Here is a 24897-nt window from a genome sequence, read left to right on the forward strand (position 1 = left end):
CTCGTAAGGCCACCGGAAAGGCAATGTTGGTCGACCTCCAAATAGGTGGACTGACGACATCAAGCGGTTAACAGGAAGTTGCTGGATGAATGCGTCTTATGGCCTGTCCTGCAATGGATTCCATCTACACTACTACAAAGATGTGAAATAGCCTTCCTGCGTCAATATGAGTATCTTGAACACATTCCACCACAGGCTGCATTATCACTTACCATCAAGGGTGATTGTAATTAAGCGTAAGCGCAATAAAACAAAAATCAGATTAGTACTTTTGGAGATAATTTGCGGCATTGGTTTAACCCGTCGTGGGTAAAAAATAGGGATTTATTCTTCGAGTGTAAAAATTTGTGATTAAGTGTAAAAGACCATCAAATTTGAGCACGGCTTGGGTCAGGTCGACGACCTCTTCCTGCAGGTCAGGCTTGGGCGGCGCCTGGTGGTGCGTGAGGTAGTAGTCCAGGATGTTCGGGTACTCCTGGTAGGACACGTCCATGTACTCGCGCCGCAGAGTCAGGGCATCTATGAGGCTGGACGCCGCGCGCTCCAGGTCGTCTAGCGGGACCTGCTTAAGAGACTCTATCCTAGAATCCTAGATTGTAAGCTGCGTCAGTAACTTCATTGTTATACGGTACAATAAGGCAGTTAGTACTCCTGACTAACAACCCAGAACCTGGCATTACTTGTACCAGCAGGGCTATTCTGTGACGATGTTTTGTATAACTCGAAAGTGCGAGTTTCGAAGTCACCTCTATCTCTCTCTGTCTAACACGATACTATAGAAAGAGAAAGACAGATGTGAATTCGAAGCTCGCATTTGCGAGTTATCCAAAACATAGCTAATATGCGGAATATGCCTCCAGGTTTTGGGGTCGAGTTCTGAGCTTTTTTTTCTTCTAAATAATTTTCAGCATTCCCAAAATTGGGAAATTTGTATGTACCTATGCCCATGCCTACAGTTGGTTTTATGTATGATGGTGCAGGTGACATTTCGTTTTACTCTTGAAAATTACGTAACGATTTTTAAGAAAAATAGTACGTAACGGACCATTGGGAGTGTTACGAACGAAGTTGCCAAGCTATAGCTTTAGAATCCCCACAATGTGAATGTCTGTTTATAGAGGCTTGTAGTTAGAGCCCAGTGTGGTTTCGGCCCAAACATGTGATTTGCATGGCATAGGTACCTAAGGCTAGTCGAAACCTAACACATTATCTCATGAAGATAAATCGACCCACGACATTCTCTCGTGAAGATAAATCGACCCACGACATTCTCTCGTGAAGATAAATCGATCCACGACATTCTCTCGTGAAGATAAATCAACCCACGACGTTATCTCGTGAAGATGAATCCTCCAATAGCGCCGATCCGGTAACATCGCTCTCTGTTTTGGTCCGTGGGATGACAGAGAAACCTATATGTCCGGTCCATTTGTCTTCACGACATACGTCGTGGCGCGCATGTTAGACCTTCTGAAGAGTTACAGCGCGGTTACCCCAGTGACATGTATCCCGGCGACGGAGAGGCGCTGGAAGGCGACGCCGCCGCCCGCGCCGGTCGCGCGCCGCCCCGCGCCCGCCCCGCGGACGTGCGTGCGCGTCGAGCCGGCTATGTTCCTGCTAGTCTCGCTATGGACATGTAACTTTATGATGTATGCAAAATGGGTCAAGTGTGTCTTCCCAAGGTCGTGTTGGGTTCCGTAGTTGTCCGTCACCAACGCCGATTTGGAACAGTGGTTTTCACATTTTGTTTGGTCTACTACAAAACTTCGAATTTGAATCTTTAGCTGTGAGATTACCTATAGACAATTTTTTGACGTACATAGTATATATTTTGACGGCCTCCGTGGCGCAGTAGTATGCGCGGTGGATTTACAAGGAGGTCCTCGGTTCGATCCCGAGGGCCGTTCAAGGTTTTCTTAATTAGTCCAGGTCTGGTTGGTGGGAGGTTTCGGTCGTGGCCACTTACCACCCTACCGGCAAAGACGTCAAACGATTTAGCATTCCGGTACGATGTCGTAGAAACCGAAAGGGGTGTGGATTTTCATCCTCCTTCTAACGAGTTAGCCCGCTTCCATCTTTGATTGCATCATCACTTACTTAGGTGAGATTGTAGTCAAGGGCTAAATTGTAAAGAATAAAAAAAAAGAAAATTAACACTTTAAATCTTAATATTTCACAAACTGTTACCTATATGTTACCTGAATTGAAAAATGGTGCGAGGAACCATACACATATTTTTATAGACCTGTTCAACGACAAAGCACGCTATGGGATAATCGATTTAAAAAATGCAGTTCCTTGGCGTGCAGACAGCACACCAAGAAACTCGGTAAAGAAATCAAGACGGATTTCTAGTAGGTACTGATAGTCTCTGGACTAAGCCGCGGGCGGACAGACGGACATGGCTATACAGAAACTGTAAGGGTTTGTTGACAACGGATCCCTAAAATATAAAGGATTGGAGTAGGAACTCACCGCCGAGATTTATTCCACTGACTGAAATCTTTCGTAGTGCCGAACATTTTCTTAGCTGTTCATTTTTAATTGTCAAACTATAAATTTATTTTGATTTAACATTTTTCTCTTAAAAACATTTTTCTCGTTTTTTGCAAAATTGACATGTTGAACTTTTTTGTCATATTTTGTTGAAAGCTTAGATACATAAATGTCAAAGGTTGAAAGTATTTGTATCTAACCGACGTAAAAAGGTGTTTTATGTTTGAGGCAATGGTTTAACGTCAGTCTATGGCATCGTGGCTACTAAACATAGAGCAATTAGATATCTATGGTCTGAGCTTCTACACAAAAATCCCTGAGTAAAGGAATAGGATGCAGTTTTAATCTTTTTATTTGCAGAAAGTAAAAAGCCTCATAGTCTCAATAGTTAATTCGTTGGAGTAGAAAGCTGAAGACTATCGATAATATGGTTTTAGCTACCTACTGGTCTATGTATTAGGTATACCACTATTATTCCTTCAAACTCATCAACATTTAGAACATAATATGATATTATTTTACGCTTTTTAGTTTAGTTAGTACGTTTTGTGTTTGTGAAGTCGGTTGAATTTTTTTTTTATTAAAATTTTCTATTATGAAAAAGATATCAATAAAGAACTTCTGATATAAATGTCGTTAGCTAAATTCATAACTATTGGCGCTTAAAAAAATTACTTTGACTTTTTTTTATTCAACCATAAGCCAACTACAACTTAACAAGAAGCTGAAAAGCATGTACCTATGCGCTGTACCTACCTATGTTCTGTGAGGAATAGTACAAGCAATTTTTATCTACACATCTGTGCGAATTATATCGCGTGGCGAGTCTCATGATTATAATATTGTCTGGTACTTACGAATAAACAAAATTCGGTCGAAATAAGGTATTTTTAAAAGGCATTGTCATGTAATTTTGATATATCTTGAGACGGGAAAGGGGATATAAATAACACAATTGCTTATTTGGTATTTACATAATACTTTATTTTCCAAAAAAAGTACAAACAATATACCTTATTTGGTATCATCCAAACGTGACATAGGTACAAAGTTTTATCAACTTTAGTTAAGTAATAGGTTAAGGCTAGGTGCTATGATGAAACTCTCTTACTCGTAGGTATAGTAAGTATAATACTAATTGATTCTAACTCTATTGCTAAATCTCTCTAAATAGTCGCTATACTGTAACGAATAACGATGGTTTTCCAACTAGTTATTATCAGTTTCTAATTTGTGTCTATCTATCTTCGTCTCGCACGATACTACAGAGAAAGAGAAAGATAGAAACAAATTCGAAGTTTACGCTGCCTAGTTATAAAATCGACGTACAGAATTGCTGTGGTAAACGCTAACTCAAAACTACTCGACCGATTTCAAAAATTTTTTCACCATTAGAAAGCAACATCTTTACCGAGTAACAGGCTCTCACGGGAGCTGAAGTTCCCACGGGAAGCGAAACTACGCGACTGAACCGCGGGACGTTTGCTAGTTTACTGTTTCATTTTCGCAGTCCTTTCACGGTCTCCAACGTAGGCAACATTACACTAGTGATGGACGCTTTAGGCTGACGATGGGCGCCTTGAAGTTGGGCGGCGGTGGGGTGACGGGCGGGCCCGGGGAGGGGGGGTAGTTCTGCAGCAGGGAGTGACCGGCGCGCGCCTGTAATCATGACATTATAAAAACTGTAATCATGACATCAAAGAACTGGAAATAAAAAATCGTAAAATAAATATTTTAATCCGTTCTTGGGGAAATTAGGAAGGGTTAGGGACATTCAGAAAAAGTCTTTTTGTGCCTACCTGCTTATGAAGTTACATTTCGTTAGTCCCACAAAGCACACTAAAAAGCACATAAAACATCCACGTTGCACTATAAAATGTAAACGTGAAAACAAAATTAAAACACAAACAGACACACAGAACAATTATTGTTGTCAATGATAGAATAATGATAATTTAGGTATACGTCTAACCAATAGTTAATTCGAGACTTACCCTTGTTCGATGTCCTAGGGAATAGGTAAGTAGGTAAATATGCTTAACCAGTAGTTATTAACTTACCTACTACGACTACTTAAGTACCTAAAAGATATGTATCTACCTATATGACTTTTGACGAAATGATAATGAATAATGACTGAGAATTTTCTCTCTGACACAAACATTTTTCTTTGAAATTAATATTAATCAAATTAAGAATTGACATGTTTAATAATAATTATTGAAATGAAATGTTATATTTTTATTATATGTTTTTTTTTGTAATTACTTGGAAATAAAGGCTATTATTATTATTATTATTATTATTATTATTATATTATATGACTTTTCCACACTCGAGTAGTTTTAATAAGAAAGGCATGAGCTTCCACTTCCTTTAAGTCAAATCTTAAGTAACTCACAACGGTAAAATGAAGATATATCTACCTTTATGGAGGCAAGGGCGAGCCACTCCGTTTTATCTAATGTCATAAAAAACCATTAGTTTTATCAGGAATACCTAGTTGAACGATACAAAGTCATTGACTATAGCAAAGTTTTGACTCCACCGCTTTTCTTATTTATAAATAAAATATTTTGTTCGGAAACCATTAGATGGCAAAAAGATTTACTGAATAACCCAACTGATTAGTAGGTAAGGTTTTTTTAAAAAAAAAAAGAATATTTGCCATATCTTTTATAATATGACCAATATTCCCATTGCCCTCCAACTAGTCGGGAAAGACTGTGCTAGGTGTGGGTACGACAATAGACCAACGGGGTGAGGATCGAACCCCTCGGTGATGAGTCCGACCGCTCTTACCGTTGGGCTATTGAGGCTATAAAAGTTTAGTAGTTTTAACTCTGTGCAATTAGCCAAGGTTCTGTCAATCCGCAATATCAAAGAAACTTGACATTTTTGATCTTTAGCCGTGGCTAGTTTCCATCAGACCGTCAAGAATAATTAAGAGCATTCAAATCTTAAACTGCATTGTTACTAAACATCAGGCGATATCACGTCGTTCCAAAAATATAAAAGAACAACATCGATTTCTGAAAATAAATTGAATTTTAATGATAATGGTAGGTATCTAAAGACAACAAAAAATATCGTCTTGGGTTAGAACAATATAAAACAGATATAATATTATGAGCTTTATTTCCAACAACATGATAATATTCACTCTTCTATCTAGTAGGTATCATATATTACAATGTAAAAGTGTATAATTGATACATTGTCAAATTCTTATACTTTGTATAGTGTCATTTTGAATTTAAATAATCAATTATACGTATAAGCTTAATAGTATAACGATTTACATAATTATATTATTAGAAATAAAAAGATATTCAGTTAATAGGCATGGTTTTTAATATTTTAGCAAGGGAATTATAAGAATTATAATATAGGTCAAACATTGAATAGTTGAACATAGTAAAGCAATTGAAATTATAGTAAGACTATAAATTATTAAATTTAGTTAATAGATGATATATATCACAAAAATGGAATAATTAACACAACAACATAACACTGTAACAAAATGATTCTATTTACATAAAAATGCCTAATATTAGTATTAGTTACGATCATGAGGAAATAAACTATTACATAGTGATTTGGGGTAGTTGCGTAGAGATTTCCACAGAAGTATTTCTGTACACGTCTATTCGTTACTCTTTTTGTTTTTCATATTGACCACAAATTGTATACCTACATCGTCAAAATGTTTTTCTTTTCTATTAAATATCTGCAAATAAATCCAGTGAATATTTTTACCTTGATAAAAAAAACACCAATAATGTTAATGAGAAATAGAAATGGCCCTAATAATGATCCTTGAGGAAGCCCTTTTTTACGACAGATTCGATTGACCTAATAAAAACAAAAACTGTTAGAAACATGTATTTCTATATGTAATTATATTTCCACTGTAAAAATTATTAGTTTGTAAAAAATATCTAGGATCATAAATTATGTAATAATCCCTATTTTCAAAATTACCCCAAATCACTTTAACTGTAAGTCTCAAGAGTTAGGACATATTTAAATAACTTGTTTAGAAATATAAAAATGATTGTATTCTTAAATAAATATATTTTCTTAATAAATTACTTAACAATATATTTATATTAAAAATAAAAGTATAATAGATTCACAACAAAAGATTCATTTGATTTTATATTAATATTTCGTATTGTAAATATATCTAGTGCTATTTTGGTCAATGAAATGAGTTCTGTGAACTAGATAGACAAAAAAAATATTTAGCAAATAGGGTTTTAGGCTTTGTCTGGAGAAGAACTATCAGCATCCTAAGCATTGGCTGCAAAGCATTTTGCTGTTGGAAGGCCTTATGGGGATGATTGTCGGTCAAATAACAGTCACTTAAGGCTTAACACAACACCTATGCCTCCAATTCAAAACTAAAACAGAGCACTTTATAGGTTGTTTACATTGCAGGATCTGTTGCCATGTGGCACGTCGATTCTCTTTCTACAATCGGAAACGCTTCGAAAATAACATGAAAAATTGAAAATTTTGAAAAAGTCCTCGAAGTTTTAGAATGAAATTATTAATTACACTCTCGATCAAGTCGTCAATATTCTCCTTCAGTGCGCTTTCATTTAAGACCCCACTCGAGTATATTTGCAGACATTCGGTTATTCTTCCCCACTTTTAACCCCCAGAACTTTTAACGGCTCAACCGATTTTCAAAAACACTCACCCATAAGTCACCTTTCATATAAAAAAAACTAAATTGAAATCGCTTCATCCGTCCAGGAGCTATGGTGCCACAGACAGACAGAGAGACAGATCAAATTTATAACACTCCTTCTTTTTGCGTCGGGGATTAATTAAAAAATGTATGGTTACGTAATTAAGTTATCGAAAGGATCTGTCTTTCCCGTTTGTAGGTAGAAAGAAAATCGACGTGCCTTAATGCTACAAGTCTTTTTAGTTGTTGCTCTGTTATAGACGGTAGTCCTTCATTAACAAGTGAGATATCAGCTAGATCTATCAGCCTGCTCATCCATCTAGCTGGTTATTAAAAAAATATATTAAAGACGTCATTGAAATGCTACGAAGTCCTTATGATACTCGTAAAGCCAAACTATAGGGTTCAAAGGCAGATTTCGGTGAGGATTTCGTATTGTCAGTCATCTATACCTAAGTCATAGCTAGGCACACTCGCGGGGACCACTAAAACTACTGCAAAATGGCACTTTCAATCTTACAGTCCGAATTATCACATTGAGGGAAATATACATTACATTAACGCAAATCCAGTTGCACATAAACATTAAGATTCGTAATAGAATCAGTCTTAATAGCAGAATTACAATTTAAAGTACTTAATTTTTAACCACACTAAAATTCCCTTTCTGTATCTACTAAGTGAAAACCTTTCTGAAACCTTTTGAAGCCCTTCAACATGAAAATATTTAAGGCTAAACTACCAGAGATATATAAGTTTGAAATTTATGTACAACCGAATTTGCACCCAATATATAGGTCCCACTTTCTTAATATATGCAAAGTGTTATATATGATTTGAAAAAAGAGCACGATTCATAAATGAATAATATTAAGTGTGTATCTTTAAGGTATCAATTAATCAAGCAATCTGCTTATATTACGATGACAAAAACATTGCAACGTTCTTGTATAAAATTTTCGAATGATTGGTTAAAGACAACAAATGAAGAACATTTATTAAGAAAGAGGGTCCACACTTAGCATAATTGGGGCAACCTTTCAAGGTGCTTTGGAATAGAACAAAATATTAAATAAGGTATTTTTGGGGTAATAAAGAATATGGGGATATTCCGAAAAAGTATTTTTGTACCTATAGTGTTATTGTCTATGCCATTACTATCGTTAAACGTCTGAAGCATTCTGCTATTGGCTGGTTTGATACGGATTTTTCGGAATTTTCCCATTTCCGTGATTACCTCAGAAAACCTTAAGTATCTAACTAGTTACGATTACATATTAGTTCACAACGGTAACATTAAATGGATTGCATCCTTCTCCTTCGTATTCATTTATCGCGGAGTCGACATCCCTTCCTGAAAACGGTTATTTTGATGAGACAAATATAGGTATATGTACAGTTCTATCCCTTTTAAAAGTTACAGAGTCAAATATCGCTTGCGCCGAAAAACTATCAATGCGCAATAAATCCGAATGTGACAGACTTTGTAGCTTTAAATACATTCATATTATAATCTTAAGGGTAACGGAGACTCCTGTTGATTTGTACAAACTCTTAAAAGTGATAGTACTGTAACAACGAACTTAATGAAAAAAGAAACCTTTAATAGAAAATATGTGAGCTTAAATCGGTAAGGATGTTATTGACCACACACACATAAAGAGCACACACACACAAACACACAAATGACCCACAAGCTGCGTTTGTTTGCTGTCATAAAAGAAAAAACAAAGGCGAAAGACCAAATCACAAAATAAATGTGACATTTTAGATTTAGATTTTATTTTAAAATTTTTGAGGTACATGATTGTAAATGCTTTAATGAATCAGAAGTGAGGAGATCCGCAGAAGAACCACTGACATAGCTCAGCGAGTCGCGAAGCTGAAGTGGCAATGGACGTTGGGGTCTCAAGGTGCTGGAATGGGACCCCGCACCGGAAAAGGCAGTGTTTGGTTGACCCCCACTAAGTGGACCGAGGACATCAAGCGGGTTGCAGGGAGCCACTGAATGCTGGCGGATCGAGACCATTTTGTTTGGAAGTCCATGCAAGAGGCCTTTGTCCATCGGTGGTTAATGTTAATTAACTTTTAAAGTTACCATTCCAAAATGTAATAAATACCTATTTAAAATATCTCGCTTTAATTAATCTCGTGCTGTGTGTGCTTTAGTGTTTGTACAGTTCAGTATTATTGTAAAGTCAGACTAGTAAATGTTTTACGCTGTGTGCAATAACTATTCATAAAGATGTTTTCGAAAGCAAAATCTCTCTATAACTTGCTTAAAGACCTTGGCCGTGCTAGAACTGCAGCAAGTTCTTTATTAGAACAGTTATCAAAAACTGCTCTAATAGGATCTAACCTAATTTGTCTAGGCAGAGAGAACAACACGAGCGGAGAAGGGGAGTGTTAATCGTTGTCAAGGAATTCCTTAACCCTACGTCTTTTGGTCACAAGTCCAGAACTCTGAGTTTTTCTCTTTGCCACACGATGGACCCGGCACCCGCACGTTGAATCAATGGAATGATAAGACATTCGTCTTTCTCTAAGAAATGGAAAAGGCCTCAAAACTAGACCTGAATGGTTCGTGTAAAGATAAGTTAGCTGACGTTCGCTCTTTGGCGATACCTTACTACTCCTTTCATCATGTTTGAGTTAAATTTATAATTTTGAACATGTTACATATTACATACCTTGAAGATGTTGGTGAGCTCGTCCAGCAGGGTCTCGTAGCGGAAGGAGATGCGAATGTCGGGCACGTTGGTGCGCGTGATGTCGTTGCCCGCCACGCCCTCCTTCTGGTAGTACGGGCCCAGCCAGTACTGCTTCATCTGACCAATGGAAATTTTAATTACAACCTTATAACACTTATTTATGCCGCTGCCATGAGTGCTACAATGGATAATTACGTGCAGTGGCATAGAATACTTCCAGCTTTATCTTTTATATCGAAGCCTGAATTTGTGTAGCCATTGACATAGCCATTGAGTACATATTTAAAAATGAAAAAATCTTTCTAGCACGATTTATTCGTGTGGTAACGAACATTACCTAACGACCCGCAGTAGTTTCCTGTACGGGCCGATAAAATAGATTATAATGATGTAGATAATGATGAAACTCGAATGATTTGCCTTTAACCATATGTTAGTATATTTCCGATGGGAAAATAATTAATTAAATAAAGGAAAAATATTGGTCAATGTTTAAGTGATATTATGGTTAAATTATTAAAAATACATAACATAATAATAGTATTATGGTGCGTTTAAATAAAACTGACCTCATGTGGGAAGCCGGACATGAGCACAGAGTTCCGGGCCAGCTCGCACATGTCGCAGGAGCTCAGCTTCCACACCTGCGCCGCGATGCTGTACTCCTCCATCAGCGGCTCCTGCGCACCAAGCAATGGAGTCAAATATTTCTGCTCAATCAGTCAAGTAATCAACCAACAAAGCTACCTTATAACTTAAGTGTTCTGATTTATAAACCAGTCAGAATTGATTTAAAAAGCAGACAAGAATTACTCGTCAGAATCGATATAGTAACTAGACAAGAATTTCTCGTCAGAATTGATTTATAAACCAGACAAGAGTTTCCAGTCGAAATAAAGAATGCGCCCTGATCATTTCGCAACACTCAACTCTGAAAGTACAGTTACTGCTTCACCATTATAGTCTGAGAATATGCTCTGCAGCTGCAACACGCCAAACTACGAAGATATAATAGCCGCGCTAATTTCTATATGTTTTATCCTTTGCGCAGACATAAGGTATATGGCATACTTAACTAACTCACTAAATAACTCTGTATTCCGTCTAAACTTCTAGGCCTCAGAACGGCTTAGAAGATCGACAGAGTAGAGAGTTATAAGTACCTTGGTGAAGTGGAACTGCAGCGGGTCGTCCGTGCTGAGGGTGATGCAGAGCCCGCGCGCCAGGAACTCGGGCAGCGGGTTGCGGTGGTAGTTGAGGAACAGCGAGTTGTTGCTGAGCGGCGACATGGCGATGGCGATCTGCGCCAGGTAGTACAGGTACTGCAGAACTGGCACCTACGAACATTCAAAGCACTTTGAGCCACACAAAAAAGTTGTTTTGCAGTCTGTGTAGTTTCAAACTAATGTATTTAGACGTGATCTTTTGATGTTTCAGTTCAAGTGAGACGATTCCTACCTGCATTGGTAAACCATGGCCTATAATATCGAAGGCCACGAAAAGAACACATCCTATCAACTACCACTCTGTGTCCATTAACCTGAGGCGTAGCTGCGTCTGTTAATACATTGGCAACCAAGCTCTCAGTCTGGGACGTAACAATGCCGCAGAAATAACCATTGCGGTAGTACTTTTCAGAAGACAAGCTAAAGCTAAGCTAAGCTTTTCACAAACACCTTCTATTGCTGATTTGAACTCGGTTGATTTATACACCTTACCTTTCGAAGCAACAGTCCGTGCGAGATGTTCTCAGCGAGCATGAACCCGCACACCAGGTGCTGCACGGGGCCCGCCTCGCCGCAGTGCGGGCGCAGCACAAACGTGTTGAGGCCCTGCTCCCTGGGGGGACCATTACAATCATTGTAACTTATATAATAGCCAGGCAGAAATTAACAACACTATAGTGCTATGCTCGTCATAGCAATATAGGTAATATCTTACAGAAAATAGAAGTAAGCTGCTTCTTAAAATATTACTGTCGATATGTGTCGAAAGCTTTTGTTAAATCCAACACAACAACAGTTTAATTTTAAAATGTGCCATATTTGCAAATGGGGATTGTACATGGCTTATAAGGTAAAATTTATTAAAATAACTAAATTCAATTAGAAAATAAAGCTTTCTTATTATACATGAGGTGCTATACAAGGTGGTTAAATTGGGCCAAAATCCTAAAAGTATTTTATACAAAAAAAAATACTGCAACTATTTAGAGCGGCACAGTTACAATTAAAACGAAAATGTATACAATCAACTTAGTGAGTTGAAATTTACTTACTTCCGGAAGTGGTTAAGCACGGTGATGTTAGCATACATGTAGTAGAGGTAGTAGGCGTAGGGAGGGTTCTCCTCGTCGTCCCACTCTGCTGGGATTCGCACGTCCGCGTCTAATATCGGGTTCTCGGGCTTGGATTCGTCGTCCACGCTGTCGAATCCCACGACGTGCTGTGGGGGACGGAAGGTTATGATGAGATGATTATATATGTATGTAGGCAAGCACAATATGTTTATTAAAGTATACTATAGTCGTACAGAAGCCAAGTCTGCACGTGAAATGTTATTTTAAATATGTTAGCGGGGTTCCTCCTTTTCAGTTATGTATCATATTAAATAGCACGTGCTTCAAACGGTGAAGGAAAAACATCGCGAGGAAACCAGTGCATCTGAGATTTTTTCTAATTCTCTTTGTATGTCTGTCAATGCGCGTTGGGCCAACGTGGTGGACTAATAACAGTACTCTTGTAAATCTGAGAGGAGACTCGTGCTCAACAGTGAGCCGAGTGAGAGTTGTTAATAATGGTAACGTAAAAGACTATAAAAGAAACTTCTTACCGTTAGGAACTTATGAAGTTCAATGTTACTATTTGGGTCTCTGGTGACTTCGAACAGCGGCAAGAAGATGTTGCTGAGGAACTCTTGGAAGTTGTTCATGATTTTGTTCGACTTGAAAATATCGCTGAAAGTGAACATGAACACTGTGAAAATCTCGTTTCTAGCAACGAATAAAATTATGTTATTAAAATAAAACAGATTATTAAATGTACTTATATCTGCATTATGTAAACTTACAGCGCTGTGACATAATTCATTTAAGGTGTATTCGACAGATGTGTTATATGCGAACAGTTCGTCAACGAGTGTAAAATAGCAGAATAGCAACCCAATATCGGTAAAATACTCACTATAGACGCGGAATCTGTAACAACCAACGCACGTTGTTGGAGTGCACGTCGTACTGTATCGCCCACTTGGCCAGCTTCGCCCACTCTCCCTGACTCTTGCCGTAAATTGACAGCCGCAGTTCTGCGTTCTGATACTTGCTCTCTTCCAAGTCAGATGCTACTTCCTAAAGAAAATATCATTTCTTATTTAAAACATGTATTTTGTCAATTCAAAGTTTTAGAATTTCATCATTGTATTACGTATTCTTTTTAGTAAGCCTTTTTATTTGATACCCACATAGAGGTGCATTAAAAGTAACTATTTAGTCGTTGAGAGTCATCCTTCAGCCATCTTGTTATTAGAGTTTAGTTAACTTAGTTAGTAACTATGCACCCAAATTAAACGTGTCGAATTCAGCTGAAAGTGTCAATTCAGATAACTGATTCAAAGTTTGTTTGCATTTCAAAACTTCATCTAGGTAGGCGAACAAATATATAAAAATGAATTGTAAGTTTAAGCAAGTAGCTGGAAAATACGGCTTACAGGTGTTACAGAATCGTGGTACTGGGAAGTCCCTACAAAAGGCCTATATCTAGCACGTTTTTATCAGGTAATTTGTTGATGATGATAATGACATTAGATGTCTTACCTTAATGATCCTGGCGAAGTACTTCCCGTTCATATAGTTGTCAGTCTTGAGGAACACCTCACGCAGTCTGCTCTCGCCGATAGGGTTGTATTTAGCGTTGAACTTGTCAAAGCGATGGAAAGTGTTACGATCCTGAAAATAAATTTAGCCTTAAAAAAACAAAGACATAATTAAAGACAGTAATCTAACCTCTAGTATCTCTAAACGTTGACTTGACTTCCTATACTTATAAGTATTGTCAGAATTTGCTTACCGCATGGACGTCCAGCATGTCAACTGTAAGATCATAAGTACTGAGGTTCATGGATTGGAAAACTGCCTTCAGAGTCATCGGTGTACCTTTGTGCAGTGTTACCACCTGAAACATTATCAGAATGTTTAAGAGAAGATTATGTGTAAACATGAACTGATCCCGGTAACGAGAATTGTAGGAAATAAGTAGATGAGATTTAAACTCACCTCGTCCGCATGTTTTTTGAGAGTTTTCTTAATAAAACGAAGCAAATGCTTCTGGTTCATACACGATGCTGCGTGAATATGTGTGTCCACTTTTCTGAAAATTATATTAGTGTGTTAAATCAATACGCATATTACATTCCATTTACTAAATTTCTGCGTTTAAAAAGATCAGGCTATATTTTGGGGAAAAAGCACAACAGCGAGAATGACTTGAAAATAAATATCAGATAAAAGTTCTAGATGGAAGTGAGAGACGAGTAAAAATTTAATGGACGCAAAATCATTCATATTACTACACAATTGACGAAACAAGAAGATTGCCTATCAAATCTTAAACGGAATGCCCTATACTGATCAACCTGTGGCATAAGCGTTGAACATATTATTTTATGCTCAAAGTTTAAATTAGCTTCAGTGAATATAGAACGTTCGTCCAATACTTAAAGTCAAAAAATAACACTATTGAAGCAACCAGTATTGTTAACACTTATCAGATGTAAATATGTCAATAATACTTCCCAATACGAACACCATCACAAGAAGTACTACTACTAGACTTGAATCAGGATTATGCACGAGTACCTTATGTTATAGAAGTCGCGATGAGGCACTGCCTTCTGAGAAGCGAGCTCTCGAAGCTCATTGAGCAGCACGTGCAGCTGGAACTTCGACGACAGGTAGGACAAGCGACGGTAGCAGAAGGACTTGCTGCAACATAAAAGTTCGTTCAGTTGTAGGTGTTTGAATTTATCGCGAACAGACAGACAGACACGGCGGAGGACTTTGTATATGTCATAGAAAAAGTTAAGTCATTAATAAAAATGTGGACAGAACCGCTGACCTGACCTTGGTCATCGGCTCTGTCATTTACAATAGGTACGCTATGCTTAACCTCACACTAATCGCTTACACAATTGACTATTCTTAATTTTACTATTCACCCTGGTATTTGTGGTAGAGGAAACACATCGAGCAAGTCCCAGGACTTGTGACAAGGGAGTGGTTTAAAGGCACCTTTTAAAACTAGTAAACACTCACCAACCTGCCCGACATATAGATCAGATAGCTACTCACAGTGGTCCGTCAGCGATCATGTTGCACATGGTGTTCATGTCCTGGATGTACTGCGACAGGCGCACGTACTCGTAGGGCACGCGCTGCTCGCCGTGCTCCGTGCTCCGGTAGAGGTTGAACACGCCGCCGTCCGACCGGATGATGTAGTCCTTCGGCTCGGGCATGTGGCACTCCCACGGGTCCTTGTCTTTGAACGGAGGGTGGACGATGTGGTCTGAAAAGGTTACACGAGGAGTGTGAATAATAAAGCAACTTATGAGCTTTGTGGCATGCGTAGACCCGCCAAAGTTTTTTCAGGTCGCTATTCTGAATCTTGCTTCAGTCCAGGGCATGTACCTCCAACTTTACAATTATATGCATTATAATAATTTAAATACCACGTGTCTAAAACGGTAAAGGAAAACATCATGAAGAAACCTGCATACCCGAGAATTTTCTTAATTATCTAGATGAGTGAAGTCTACCATTACGCATTGGGCCAGCGTGGTGGACTATTGGCCTGACCCCTCTCATTCTGAGAGGAATCTCGTGCTCAACAGTGACCCAAATATGGGTTGACAATGATGATTAATGATAATAACCAGCACCAAGAACTTAACATGCTCTCCAAGGAAGGTGTAACACTACCTCATTCTCAAAGCAACCAACTCACCAGCAATATGGCTCTTGGGCACCCTCACGTTGGCCGAGTGGTTGTAGGGCGTGTCGGAGTCGATGGTGCGCAGGAAGCGCGCTGTGATGGTGGCGAAGCTTTGCTGAGACATGTCCATGTAGCGCTTGCGGATCTCCAGCGCCTGCACCAGGTAGGAGGACGCCTGCTGGAGATCTTCCAGAGGTACCTGGGGAGCGAAAAATATTTGCCCATGTTTAATACCCACTGAAGACTTCCACCTCTCTATAAAAAGAGAGGGGAGTGCGAGCTAGCTCAGCTTACATAATCGTAAATCTTGGTAGGCAGCAAGAAAGTCCAAAATGTATTAAAGGGAAGTAGGCAGACAAAATTCAAATAATGGCGGCGTAACCGAAAATACCGCTACCTATCTCTTTTTTTGCGTTGGTTCTGAAAGAGATGGGACTGGGACAACTCTGACGCCATTTAACGAAACTTCTATATTTACTGGTCGCATGATAGCACCATGCTGTATGGTCTGTAATCCTTATGATCCGTAGCTACGAAGGGCAGTGTTATAACACTTTCCTGCCCTGCAAATTGGATACTCGCATTGTTCTGACATAATTTGCCATCATCAGTTGATTCCGTCAAGTACTAAACTATAAATGCCACAGCGAAAGCCTACCACTAGAACAGATCCAAACTGGCAGACAAATAGATAAGCCTCTCTGGTGCAAGCCAACACTCACCGGAGATCGTCAACTCACCCCCGAGGTGTCCTCCCCGCTGATGGCCACGCGCTGGAAGTGCGGCAAGATCACGTCGAAGTCCTCGTCATCAACCCGCAGACGCGCTGCGTCCTCGAACACTGCCGCCGCGCCGCCCACCTCGCTGCCACCAAACGAGCGTGTTGACTGCCCGCATTCTGCTGCCCTGTGAAGTGAACAAACTCTTTAATATCGTTATAATAAATTAGAGATCACTCAGAGATTTGCTGAAGACAATAAAAGGAAAACATCGTGGGGAAACCTGCATACCAGAGATTTTTCTTAATTCTCTGCGTGTGTGAATTCTGCCAATCCGCATTGGGTGGCACTCATTCTGAGCTCAGAAATGAGCCGAATATGGGTTGATAACGAAATGATTTATTATCAATGTAGAATCTGATTGAAGTAGGTATTTATGAGCCCTGAGACTAAGTATAGTTCTTTTAGAAACACTGTCAGTTAACTTGGTGAGGAGAAAACTTGGAATGTCAGCATTATTGAGGTAAAGAAATGCAGGAATGTCTAGCGCTGCCTGAAAGAGTCCTAAATATTTTATTTCTGATTGTGTAAATGCCATCGGCTCCCCAATGGGACCTCAGCGGCGTCACCAGGGGTTTTGGGTGAGCGCAGAAGCATCGCCTGATGGGGCCCAAAGGCAGAAGCAGAAGATGTGGGCGGAACGATTCTCCAAGGGTCTCTCTCCTCTGAGACTCGGACTTCGGCTTCGGGCCATTCCGGGCGCTTTTTGAATCGTGACCTTTTAAATAGCCTCACAATATGTGCCTCATATACTTTGTATATGCTAAGTTATAATAGGGCTTATATTGCAAGGTATAATACTCATATACTTTGTATCGGTTTTATTTATCCAATTTTATAAAGTTTTACAATAATATTAAAACTACGTACCTAAATATCTATAACTACATATTATAAAAATTAAAAAGAAAATATTCTAAATTTAAATTATATCTAAAGGCTCAGGCGTCGTAGAATTCGTCCGAATCGACGATCATAGGTAAAGTGCCCAGAAGGCTGGCAGTACCTATATATTAGGTTATAATAGGGCTTATATTGCAATATATATACTTCAGTATCAGGTTCGACCAGCTTTAGCGTTTTCTCTATTCTATGTGATGTGTTTCTATTCTCTATTCTTGACAAAAGCAGTTAGTAAAATCAATCGATTGTATTAGTGTATCACTGACAGATATATTGTTGCTAATAAACCTGGATCAATCAACGCGCCATGCAATAAATGGTTATATTACTGTTCTACATCACGATAATTTGATACAACCTGATAAGATAAAAGTATCAAAATATTTGCACCTTGCTCATAGCATTATCGCCATGTTGAGTCCACCGTTATTATTCCGATATTCGTTTCAGCCAAAAGTACGATAGCGAAAAGCTTCGACCTTAATTAAGAAGCACCTTAATTAAGAAGTTTTCGCTTGGCTGTTGGATTTCTTATTAGTACTACCTACTAGGGATACTTTGCGCTGTTTAGGGCCCTCAAGATCAGGCCAGTGCCTGTAATTAGGTACATTGGCAATTATAATTGCATAACAAAGCAATGACCATAGGTAATGAAAGCGCGAGACCTATTTCGAAATAAATGAGAATTATTGCCGAATTACTATAATTAATTATTATGATTATATAGCCGGCCTCGGTGGCGCAGTGGTATACGCGGTGGATTTATAAGACGGAGGTCGTGGGTTTGATACCCGGCTGGGCCGATTGAGGTTTTGTTTGTTGGTCCAGGTCGCGCCGCGCCGTCGCTTCGCAGACTCGCAGATCGTGCAGCGTTGGAAGAACCAGCTCATGACTAACAGGTATGGGTTTGAAACTAGTCCGGCATACTCCGTCCTTATATCATGTGAGTTTTAGCCATGTTTCATAATCAATTTAAATGGATTGATGTGTTGACAGTGATATTTTAACACATATAGTGATATTTACAAGCAACAATAGCCCAAAACGAATGAGTGAAAGTTTGAATAGAGATAGCAGCGCCCTTTTTACATGACGCCTACACTACGACGAGTATTGTGGATACACCCACACACCCACCTACGAATCGAAGTAAATTTCTGACAATCTATTTTACTTCCAAACATATTCATTGAAACACTTGTTCACGATGCTGAAGAAAACATAAAAGAAATAGCTCATTTTAGGGTTCCGCAGCAATATTTAATAAATCGTATAAGAATGGTAATGCATCCGCATCCGTCGTTTTGGGCGTAAAATAAACGTACTTACAAAAACCCTCTTTAAATTAAATAAAAAGGTCAAAGATTTTAAAATCGGAATACGGCTTGTTTGGAACTCCTTAGTAAGTACTTAACCATTAGATTGTTCTTGTGAAGCAAACGCGTGTTACACATTCTGTGTTATTTTTTTTTGCATTTTAAGCCGATAATAATTAATTATATTCTTTGGCGACCACTTTTTTAATACCAATAGATGACTGAAAAAAATTTTAAAGAAAAATTATTGCTTCACCAAATATCGCTATACAAGATACACTATAGAAGCACATTCAACTTTACTCTCTACTCTATGTTTTGGTGTAGGTAATTAACATTCCCCAAACCGAACTTAAAGGTTATTCATTACATTATAAAACCATTCACAATAACTTGCATAATATACATTGTAAGAAAAATGGATTAAGGAATCTACGGAACCCTTATCATATTCCTATTTCGCACTTTACCGGTTTCTTTAAATTAGCGAATACCATAGATCGATTCGCGTTATTTTACTTGAACAAAAATATATATAAAACGTTTCACGCGTTCAGTATTCGAACGAGTTCAAAATGCACTGTACGCAGACATCGGTCAGAGGCGGTGTAACGCGTACTGCGCAATCCGTATAACTGTTGACTTAAACAGGATTAGAATTAAAACAATGTTAATACGGAGAATGTCTTTATTATTTCATGACAGGTTGACAGTTGACATATCTCCTGATGCTAAGAAATCCAAGATGAAAATACAGTAATACTTTTTAATGAATGAACTACTGAATGAATTGAATCGATTTTTTATTGAACTCTATAGAATATCGAATTTAAGATATGTAATAGCAAGAGAGCGAAATAGGTTATAACAAGACATTATACTCGTATGAATGACAAACATAGGGAAATAAAATAAGTCGCAGTGCGAAAACCTTTTTCTTAATTAGTCTAATTACTGCGACTAAGTTCCTCGATTGGACAGAGAAAGACTGGCTCATTAGGATCAACCTGGCTGTCCATCGCGGATATGCAGCCAATATTCTTCCTACCATTTCATGTGAACATGATTTGTATAAATATTAGTATAAGTGAGAAAATGTTGAAAAATCAAGAATTCTCCCGGAATTAAAAAAAATAACCGCGGTTTTTATTTCATATTCGGATGAATATAGGCTTTCATAGATAATGTAGCGGCCAACGTTGTAACAAAGGACTGTCCGGGGTGGCATCATGCCAAAGACTCTGCGCTAGACATTTTGTAATGTATTCCCGCATCGCCGCAGTACCTAAGTTGTAATGGGAAGGCTATTATAAATTGTGAGGCGATACATACAGAATGGGGTGGTTACATCCCCGGACCACTTCAGTATTGTAGCCAAGTAGTTGCCATTACATTAATTTATATGAAATCTCTATTGGCAAACTCGTTTCGTTAGAAAGTTATCAAGTTTTGAAAAATATTACAGGAAGTGGTTATTGTTACCCCTTACTGTTCATTTTGAATTGTCATGATACTTAAAATGCAAGGAGCTTTAAAAACAATCAAACACATCTAAGTATAAAAATAATGTACTAAATATATGTACGTTTTCAAATGATGATAATCTTTCTTTCTTTCATAATTGTATAAAGACAAAATGAAATCCATAAAAATAATAATGATGATATACGAAAATCTGTGTAGGGTTCGCACACACTCTCTGAGTGATCGGTTGATCACTTGGGTTATCACATCCAGTTGGTTGAACACTGTATCTACTTAGTACCTCGTGGTACGTACTGCTGTAGCACCAAAGTGCAACTCCCTCCCCCTCTTGTCCGAGGCTTGTATTTATAGACTCATCTATTAACACAACAACTAGGCTGTTGACATATACTACAATCTGTTTACTTATTTGTTTAAAACTGCGATTATATCATTTTAACCTTCCGTTTAGTTATTTGACACATTAATTTGTCTACACGTCACTTATCAATTAATTTATTTATTCATTCACTCTTCCTTCATTCACATTCATTCATCCATTAATACAGCATGCGCAGAGCATGTAGCGCGGTGGTGACAAACACGTATACCCCCCGTGCTAAGGGTTAGTGAAGGTTGATCCAATTACGGTGCAAATGGTAGAGTAACCGTCTTTGTATTTTAGAATTAATAAACTACATTATAGTAAAAGAGTCACAATCGAACGTCTGTACATTTAATAAAATATTCAGAAAAAAATCATTATAAAAACAAAAAACCCGACTGCTTAATAAACTGAACAGAGAAAAACAAGTATATCTGTATAAAGTTCTGACTAAATTCTTTATGTTGCCGCATGCGGTGACAAACATTGGTATTTCATTCTTTGCCCGTAAGAAAGTATTTGTCCCCGCCTGCAGCACCACAAAGAATTTAGTCAGAACTTTATACAGATATTGTGATACCTACTTGTTTTTCTCTTTTCAGTTCATTAAGCAGTCGGGTTTTTTGTTTTTATAATAATATTTATTTTTTGAACTTTTTAGTTTGGTCAGTTAGTGCAGACCAATGGTTAGTGACGCTTTCGCCGCGACCACAACGACCTTCTGAGTATTTTCAACGTTCTGGATCGCAAGTGGAACGTAGCCTAAGTACGTACTTAAGCTACGTTCCACTTAATACACTACTACTAGTGTTAGCACTCACTTGACGTTGAGCTGCCTCTGGATGAGCAGCTTCTTCTCGATCTGCTCTATGGGGAACTGCGGCACTTCGTACGGCGCCGACAGCTCGTTGGGCAGCTCGCGCGGGGCCTCCGCGCCCACCGCGCTCGTGGGGCTCTCGCTGCCTGGAACCATAGACAAAACCGTTCTTGATTTGAAACCTCAATAGTTCCAGGGCCAGACTCATTACCGAGGCAACCGAGAGGTGGTTGTTCGATCCTCGCCCTCTGGACTAATCTCGTACGCACACCTAACAATAATACCACAGAACATAAAGCTCTTAAGCTGCGCATAACTATCCGTGCCTAACACAAAACTTTTTTTACTACTTGTGATGTAACAATTTCATATCTAAAACCCGCGATTTCGTTCGCATGAAACATTTTCAACCCCTATTTCACCCTTCTAATAATATTTTCATATTTTATTGACAATAATAAAGTCCTCTACGTAGGTAATCAATTTTTTTAATATATCAATTACATTATTTTTTTTATATTGAAACTAACACCCATTTAACCCTTTAGGGGTATAGAAATATCTTGAATTATATTATTTTTAGTACGTACATATTATAATTATCAACTTTAACGTATGTAACTTGAAAGATGAAGGACTTTCCAAACAAACTTTTTCCTATTTCAACCCCTATTGATTTTATTTTCGCAACATAAAGTAACCTTCTTCGTATTATGGTCTCAAATCGAGCCCAATTACACTTGAATTCATTTAGTAGTTTCAGCGCAGTCAACAAAAAGACTGTCCGTCTTTTTGTTGACAGACAAAAAATTAAAACAAATTGGCTTCAGTATCGATTAAGTAATCCTTCCAACTAAAAATTTCAACATTTTATTTTTTTATTCTTTACAAGTGAGCCATTAACTACAATCTCAATTGATGATAAGTGATGATGCAATCTAGGTGGAAGCGGGCTAACTTGTTAGGAGGAGGATGAAAATCCACACCCCTTTCGGTTTCTACACGGAATCGCACCGGAACGCTAAAACGCTTGGCGGTACGTCTTTGCCGGTAGGGTGGTAACTAGCCAGGGCCGAAGCCTTTCACCAACCAGACCTGGACCGATTAAGAAAATCTTAATCTGCCCAGCCGGGGATTGAACCCAAGACCTCTGTTTTGTAAATCTACCGCGCATACCACTGTGCTACGGAGGCCGTCAGAATAAACATATTTTCAATATACGGAATTGGACCTGCTATATTTTTTTATTACGAGTATAAGTATACATACTCGTAGATATCATTGTCTTAATATTGACATTAACATCCACACAACCGTACACGCGGTCTACATGATGCGTGGCCCACCAGACCACGCATGGGTGGCTTGGCGAGTGACGAAATATACGAATTTATATCAAAGGCAACACGCAACGAGCACGGCGTTTTTATTTGATAAAATAAAATAATTAAACGCCGGAATAATCTTGTTATTAAACAGACTGTTTCATTCGTGAAACGTATGACGTCATAATTGCTAGATATAATTAATTGGATACTTAGTTAGATTTAGGTACTTGAATTCTTTGTATATGGTAACAAGGTAAATATCCTACCCTACTAATATTATATACGCGAAAGTTTGTATAGATGTATGTTTGTTTGGATGTTTGTTACTCTTTAACGCCGCAACTACTGAACCTATTTGGCTGGAATCTGGAATGAAAATATACATACATCTGCATACCAGAGAATTTCGTAGGTGAAGCCTGTCAATCCGCATTGGGCCAACGTGTTGGACTATTGGCCTAACCCCTCACATTCTGAGAGGAGACTCGTGCTATGCAGTGAGTGAGTATGGGTTAGTAAAGTAGACTTTTAGAATCCTCCTCTCCCTCCCTCCCGTTATGGGATATTTGAGTAGGTACTCAAAAAGCCGTCGTTCAGGGCTCCTGATTGGAGAAATTTTCTCGCAATACACGCCATTTCTAAGATCAATGATCACTGATGATTCTGTAGCAAAAGACTGTTAGTAAAATGTTAATTAGTCATATAGTTTCAGAGATAATACAAAATTTCTAAATAAAAGACGAAAAAATGCCGCTAAAAGACGCCCCGCGGTTTCACCCACTTAGTTCCGTAGGAACATGGACTAAAAACATAGCCTAATTAATCTAATGAAACAGAGGCACACAGTGATTACACCTTCCGAATATTTGTATAATTCTGATAGATACTTATTACTTACTGTTCAATAATAAGACAGGATTATAAAAAATCAACAGCCAAATTGATAACTATAAACCATCCAAACACAAGAAAACATAAATATTCAACATATTTTGTAGCTAGGAATCCAACCCACGACCTTGAATGCATTATGGTCTCTTCCCACTGCACCAATCGTGCGCGGAATACGCAATGCGTTAAAATCGTTAAAAACGTAACGCACTGCGTCGCAGTAGGACGACCACTCCTCGCCTGGAGTACTGCCAACATCAGCCCATTACTGTGACTTGTTGCCCATTTCATTGTCCTGACGTACGAGCCGGAGAATTATAATGTGTCACTGAATAATTATTTTATGACTAGCGGACGCAAGCGACTTCGTCCGCGTGAAACCCTACTACTACCCTACCCTACTCCCACTCTACAGCTACCCTACCCTACCTCTACTCTACCCCTACCCTACTCCTACCATACCCCTACCCTACCACGCGACGGAAGCTTAAGAAATGGAGTAAATTCTCCTGTTTTCCCAACATTTCCCTTCATTGCTCTGTTCCTATTGATCGTAGCGTGATGAAAAGTATACTATAACCTGGAAGGAATATGAAGAATAATTGTACCAAGTTTCGTTAAAATCCGTCGAGTAGTTTTTGTTTCTATAACGAACATACAGACAGACAGACAGACAGACAGACAGACAAAAATTTAACTGATTGCATTTTTGGCATCAGTATCGATCACTAATCACCCCCTGATAGATATTTTTGAAATATATTTCTTGTACAGAATTGACCTCTCTACAGATTTATTATAAGTATAGATTTAACGTTCAGGTGATTTAATTGCAATTGCTTCCATTATTCAAATCGTACTCTATGCTTCATACGTACTGCCCAATTATTTGTTAAACTAGCAATCTACAAAACTACCTAAACACATTTTTTTATCGCGGGAAAATCTATAGCTCCCGCGGGATTTTTCGTTTTTTTTTCCTGTCAGATGGAGCACTTCCTCGGGCGAGCTACGAGTAAGTCACAAAATGCTATATATAGTATAGGAACTACATATACATAATATCATATCACCATCATTATCGAGCAAGGCCTAAGAACTTCCAAACACCAAGGTTTCTG

At 38.3% G+C, this 24897-nt stretch overlaps 2 protein-coding genes across 11 annotated transcripts in view; both read right to left on the minus strand.

The window, feature by feature from the left end:
- Positions 1 to 295: 295 nt before the first annotated feature.
- On the minus strand, positions 296 to 2522 carry LOC128199290 (uncharacterized). The gene is made up of 3 exons (XM_052888199.1): positions 2476 to 2522; positions 1494 to 1764; positions 296 to 562 (listed from the first exon to the last, which is right to left on the minus strand). The coding sequence occupies exons 1-3, from the start codon at positions 2520 to 2522 to the stop codon at positions 296 to 298; spliced, it is 585 nt and encodes a 194-aa protein (XP_052744159.1).
- Positions 2523 to 3444: 922 nt separating this feature from the next.
- LOC112054807 (AMP deaminase 2) overlaps positions 3445 to 24897 on the minus strand; it is a 47593-nt gene continuing 26140 nt past the window's right edge. For 7 of the 10 annotated variants that reach the window (XM_024094713.2, XM_024094728.2, XM_052888157.1 and 4 more), the window contains 16 exons: positions 21562 to 21703; positions 16634 to 16799; positions 15906 to 16092; positions 15254 to 15467; positions 14762 to 14887; positions 14180 to 14273; positions 13974 to 14078; positions 13721 to 13852; positions 13092 to 13255; positions 12742 to 12865; positions 12188 to 12354; positions 11628 to 11748; positions 11073 to 11246; positions 10479 to 10589; positions 9889 to 10026; positions 3445 to 4155 (listed from right to left, as the gene is read on the minus strand). In XM_024094713.2, the coding sequence (XP_023950481.1) occupies positions 4036 to 4155; positions 9889 to 10026; positions 10479 to 10589; positions 11073 to 11246; positions 11628 to 11748; positions 12188 to 12354; positions 12742 to 12865; positions 13092 to 13255; positions 13721 to 13852; positions 13974 to 14078; positions 14180 to 14273; positions 14762 to 14887; positions 15254 to 15467; positions 15906 to 16092; positions 16634 to 16799; positions 21562 to 21703 (2285 nt within the window). In that variant the 3' untranslated portion in view covers positions 3445 to 4035. Of the gene's footprint in view, positions 4156 to 4922; positions 4958 to 5617; positions 8553 to 9888; positions 10027 to 10478; positions 10590 to 11072; positions 11247 to 11627; positions 11749 to 12187; positions 12355 to 12741; positions 12866 to 13091; positions 13256 to 13720; positions 13853 to 13973; positions 14079 to 14179; positions 14274 to 14761; positions 14888 to 15253; positions 15468 to 15905; positions 16093 to 16633; positions 16800 to 18712; positions 18776 to 21561; positions 21704 to 24897 lie in introns of those variants that run through there. The other 3 variants (XM_024094735.2, XM_024094752.2, XM_024094744.2) reach the window with 3 other exon arrangements.

Source organism: Bicyclus anynana, chromosome 21 (assembly GCF_947172395.1).
Source record: "Bicyclus anynana chromosome 21, ilBicAnyn1.1, whole genome shotgun sequence".
NCBI lineage: Eukaryota > Metazoa > Arthropoda > Insecta > Lepidoptera > Nymphalidae > Bicyclus > Bicyclus anynana.

Excerpts from the sequence above, each read along its gene's own strand:
- LOC128199290 (XM_052888199.1), bottom strand. The coding sequence starts at position 2,522 with ATGTTCGGCACTACGAAAGATTTCAGTCAGTGGAATAAATCTCGGCG. Across the intron at positions 1,765-2,475 it reads CAGTGGAATAAATCTCGGCG|TTTTGTAGTAGACCAAACAA; the intron begins GTGAGTTCCTAC and ends TCAAATTCGAAG. Across the intron at positions 563-1,493 it reads CCGGGATACATGTCACTGGG|GTCCCGCTAGACGACCTGGA; the intron begins GTAACCGCGCTG and ends TCTCTTAAGCAG.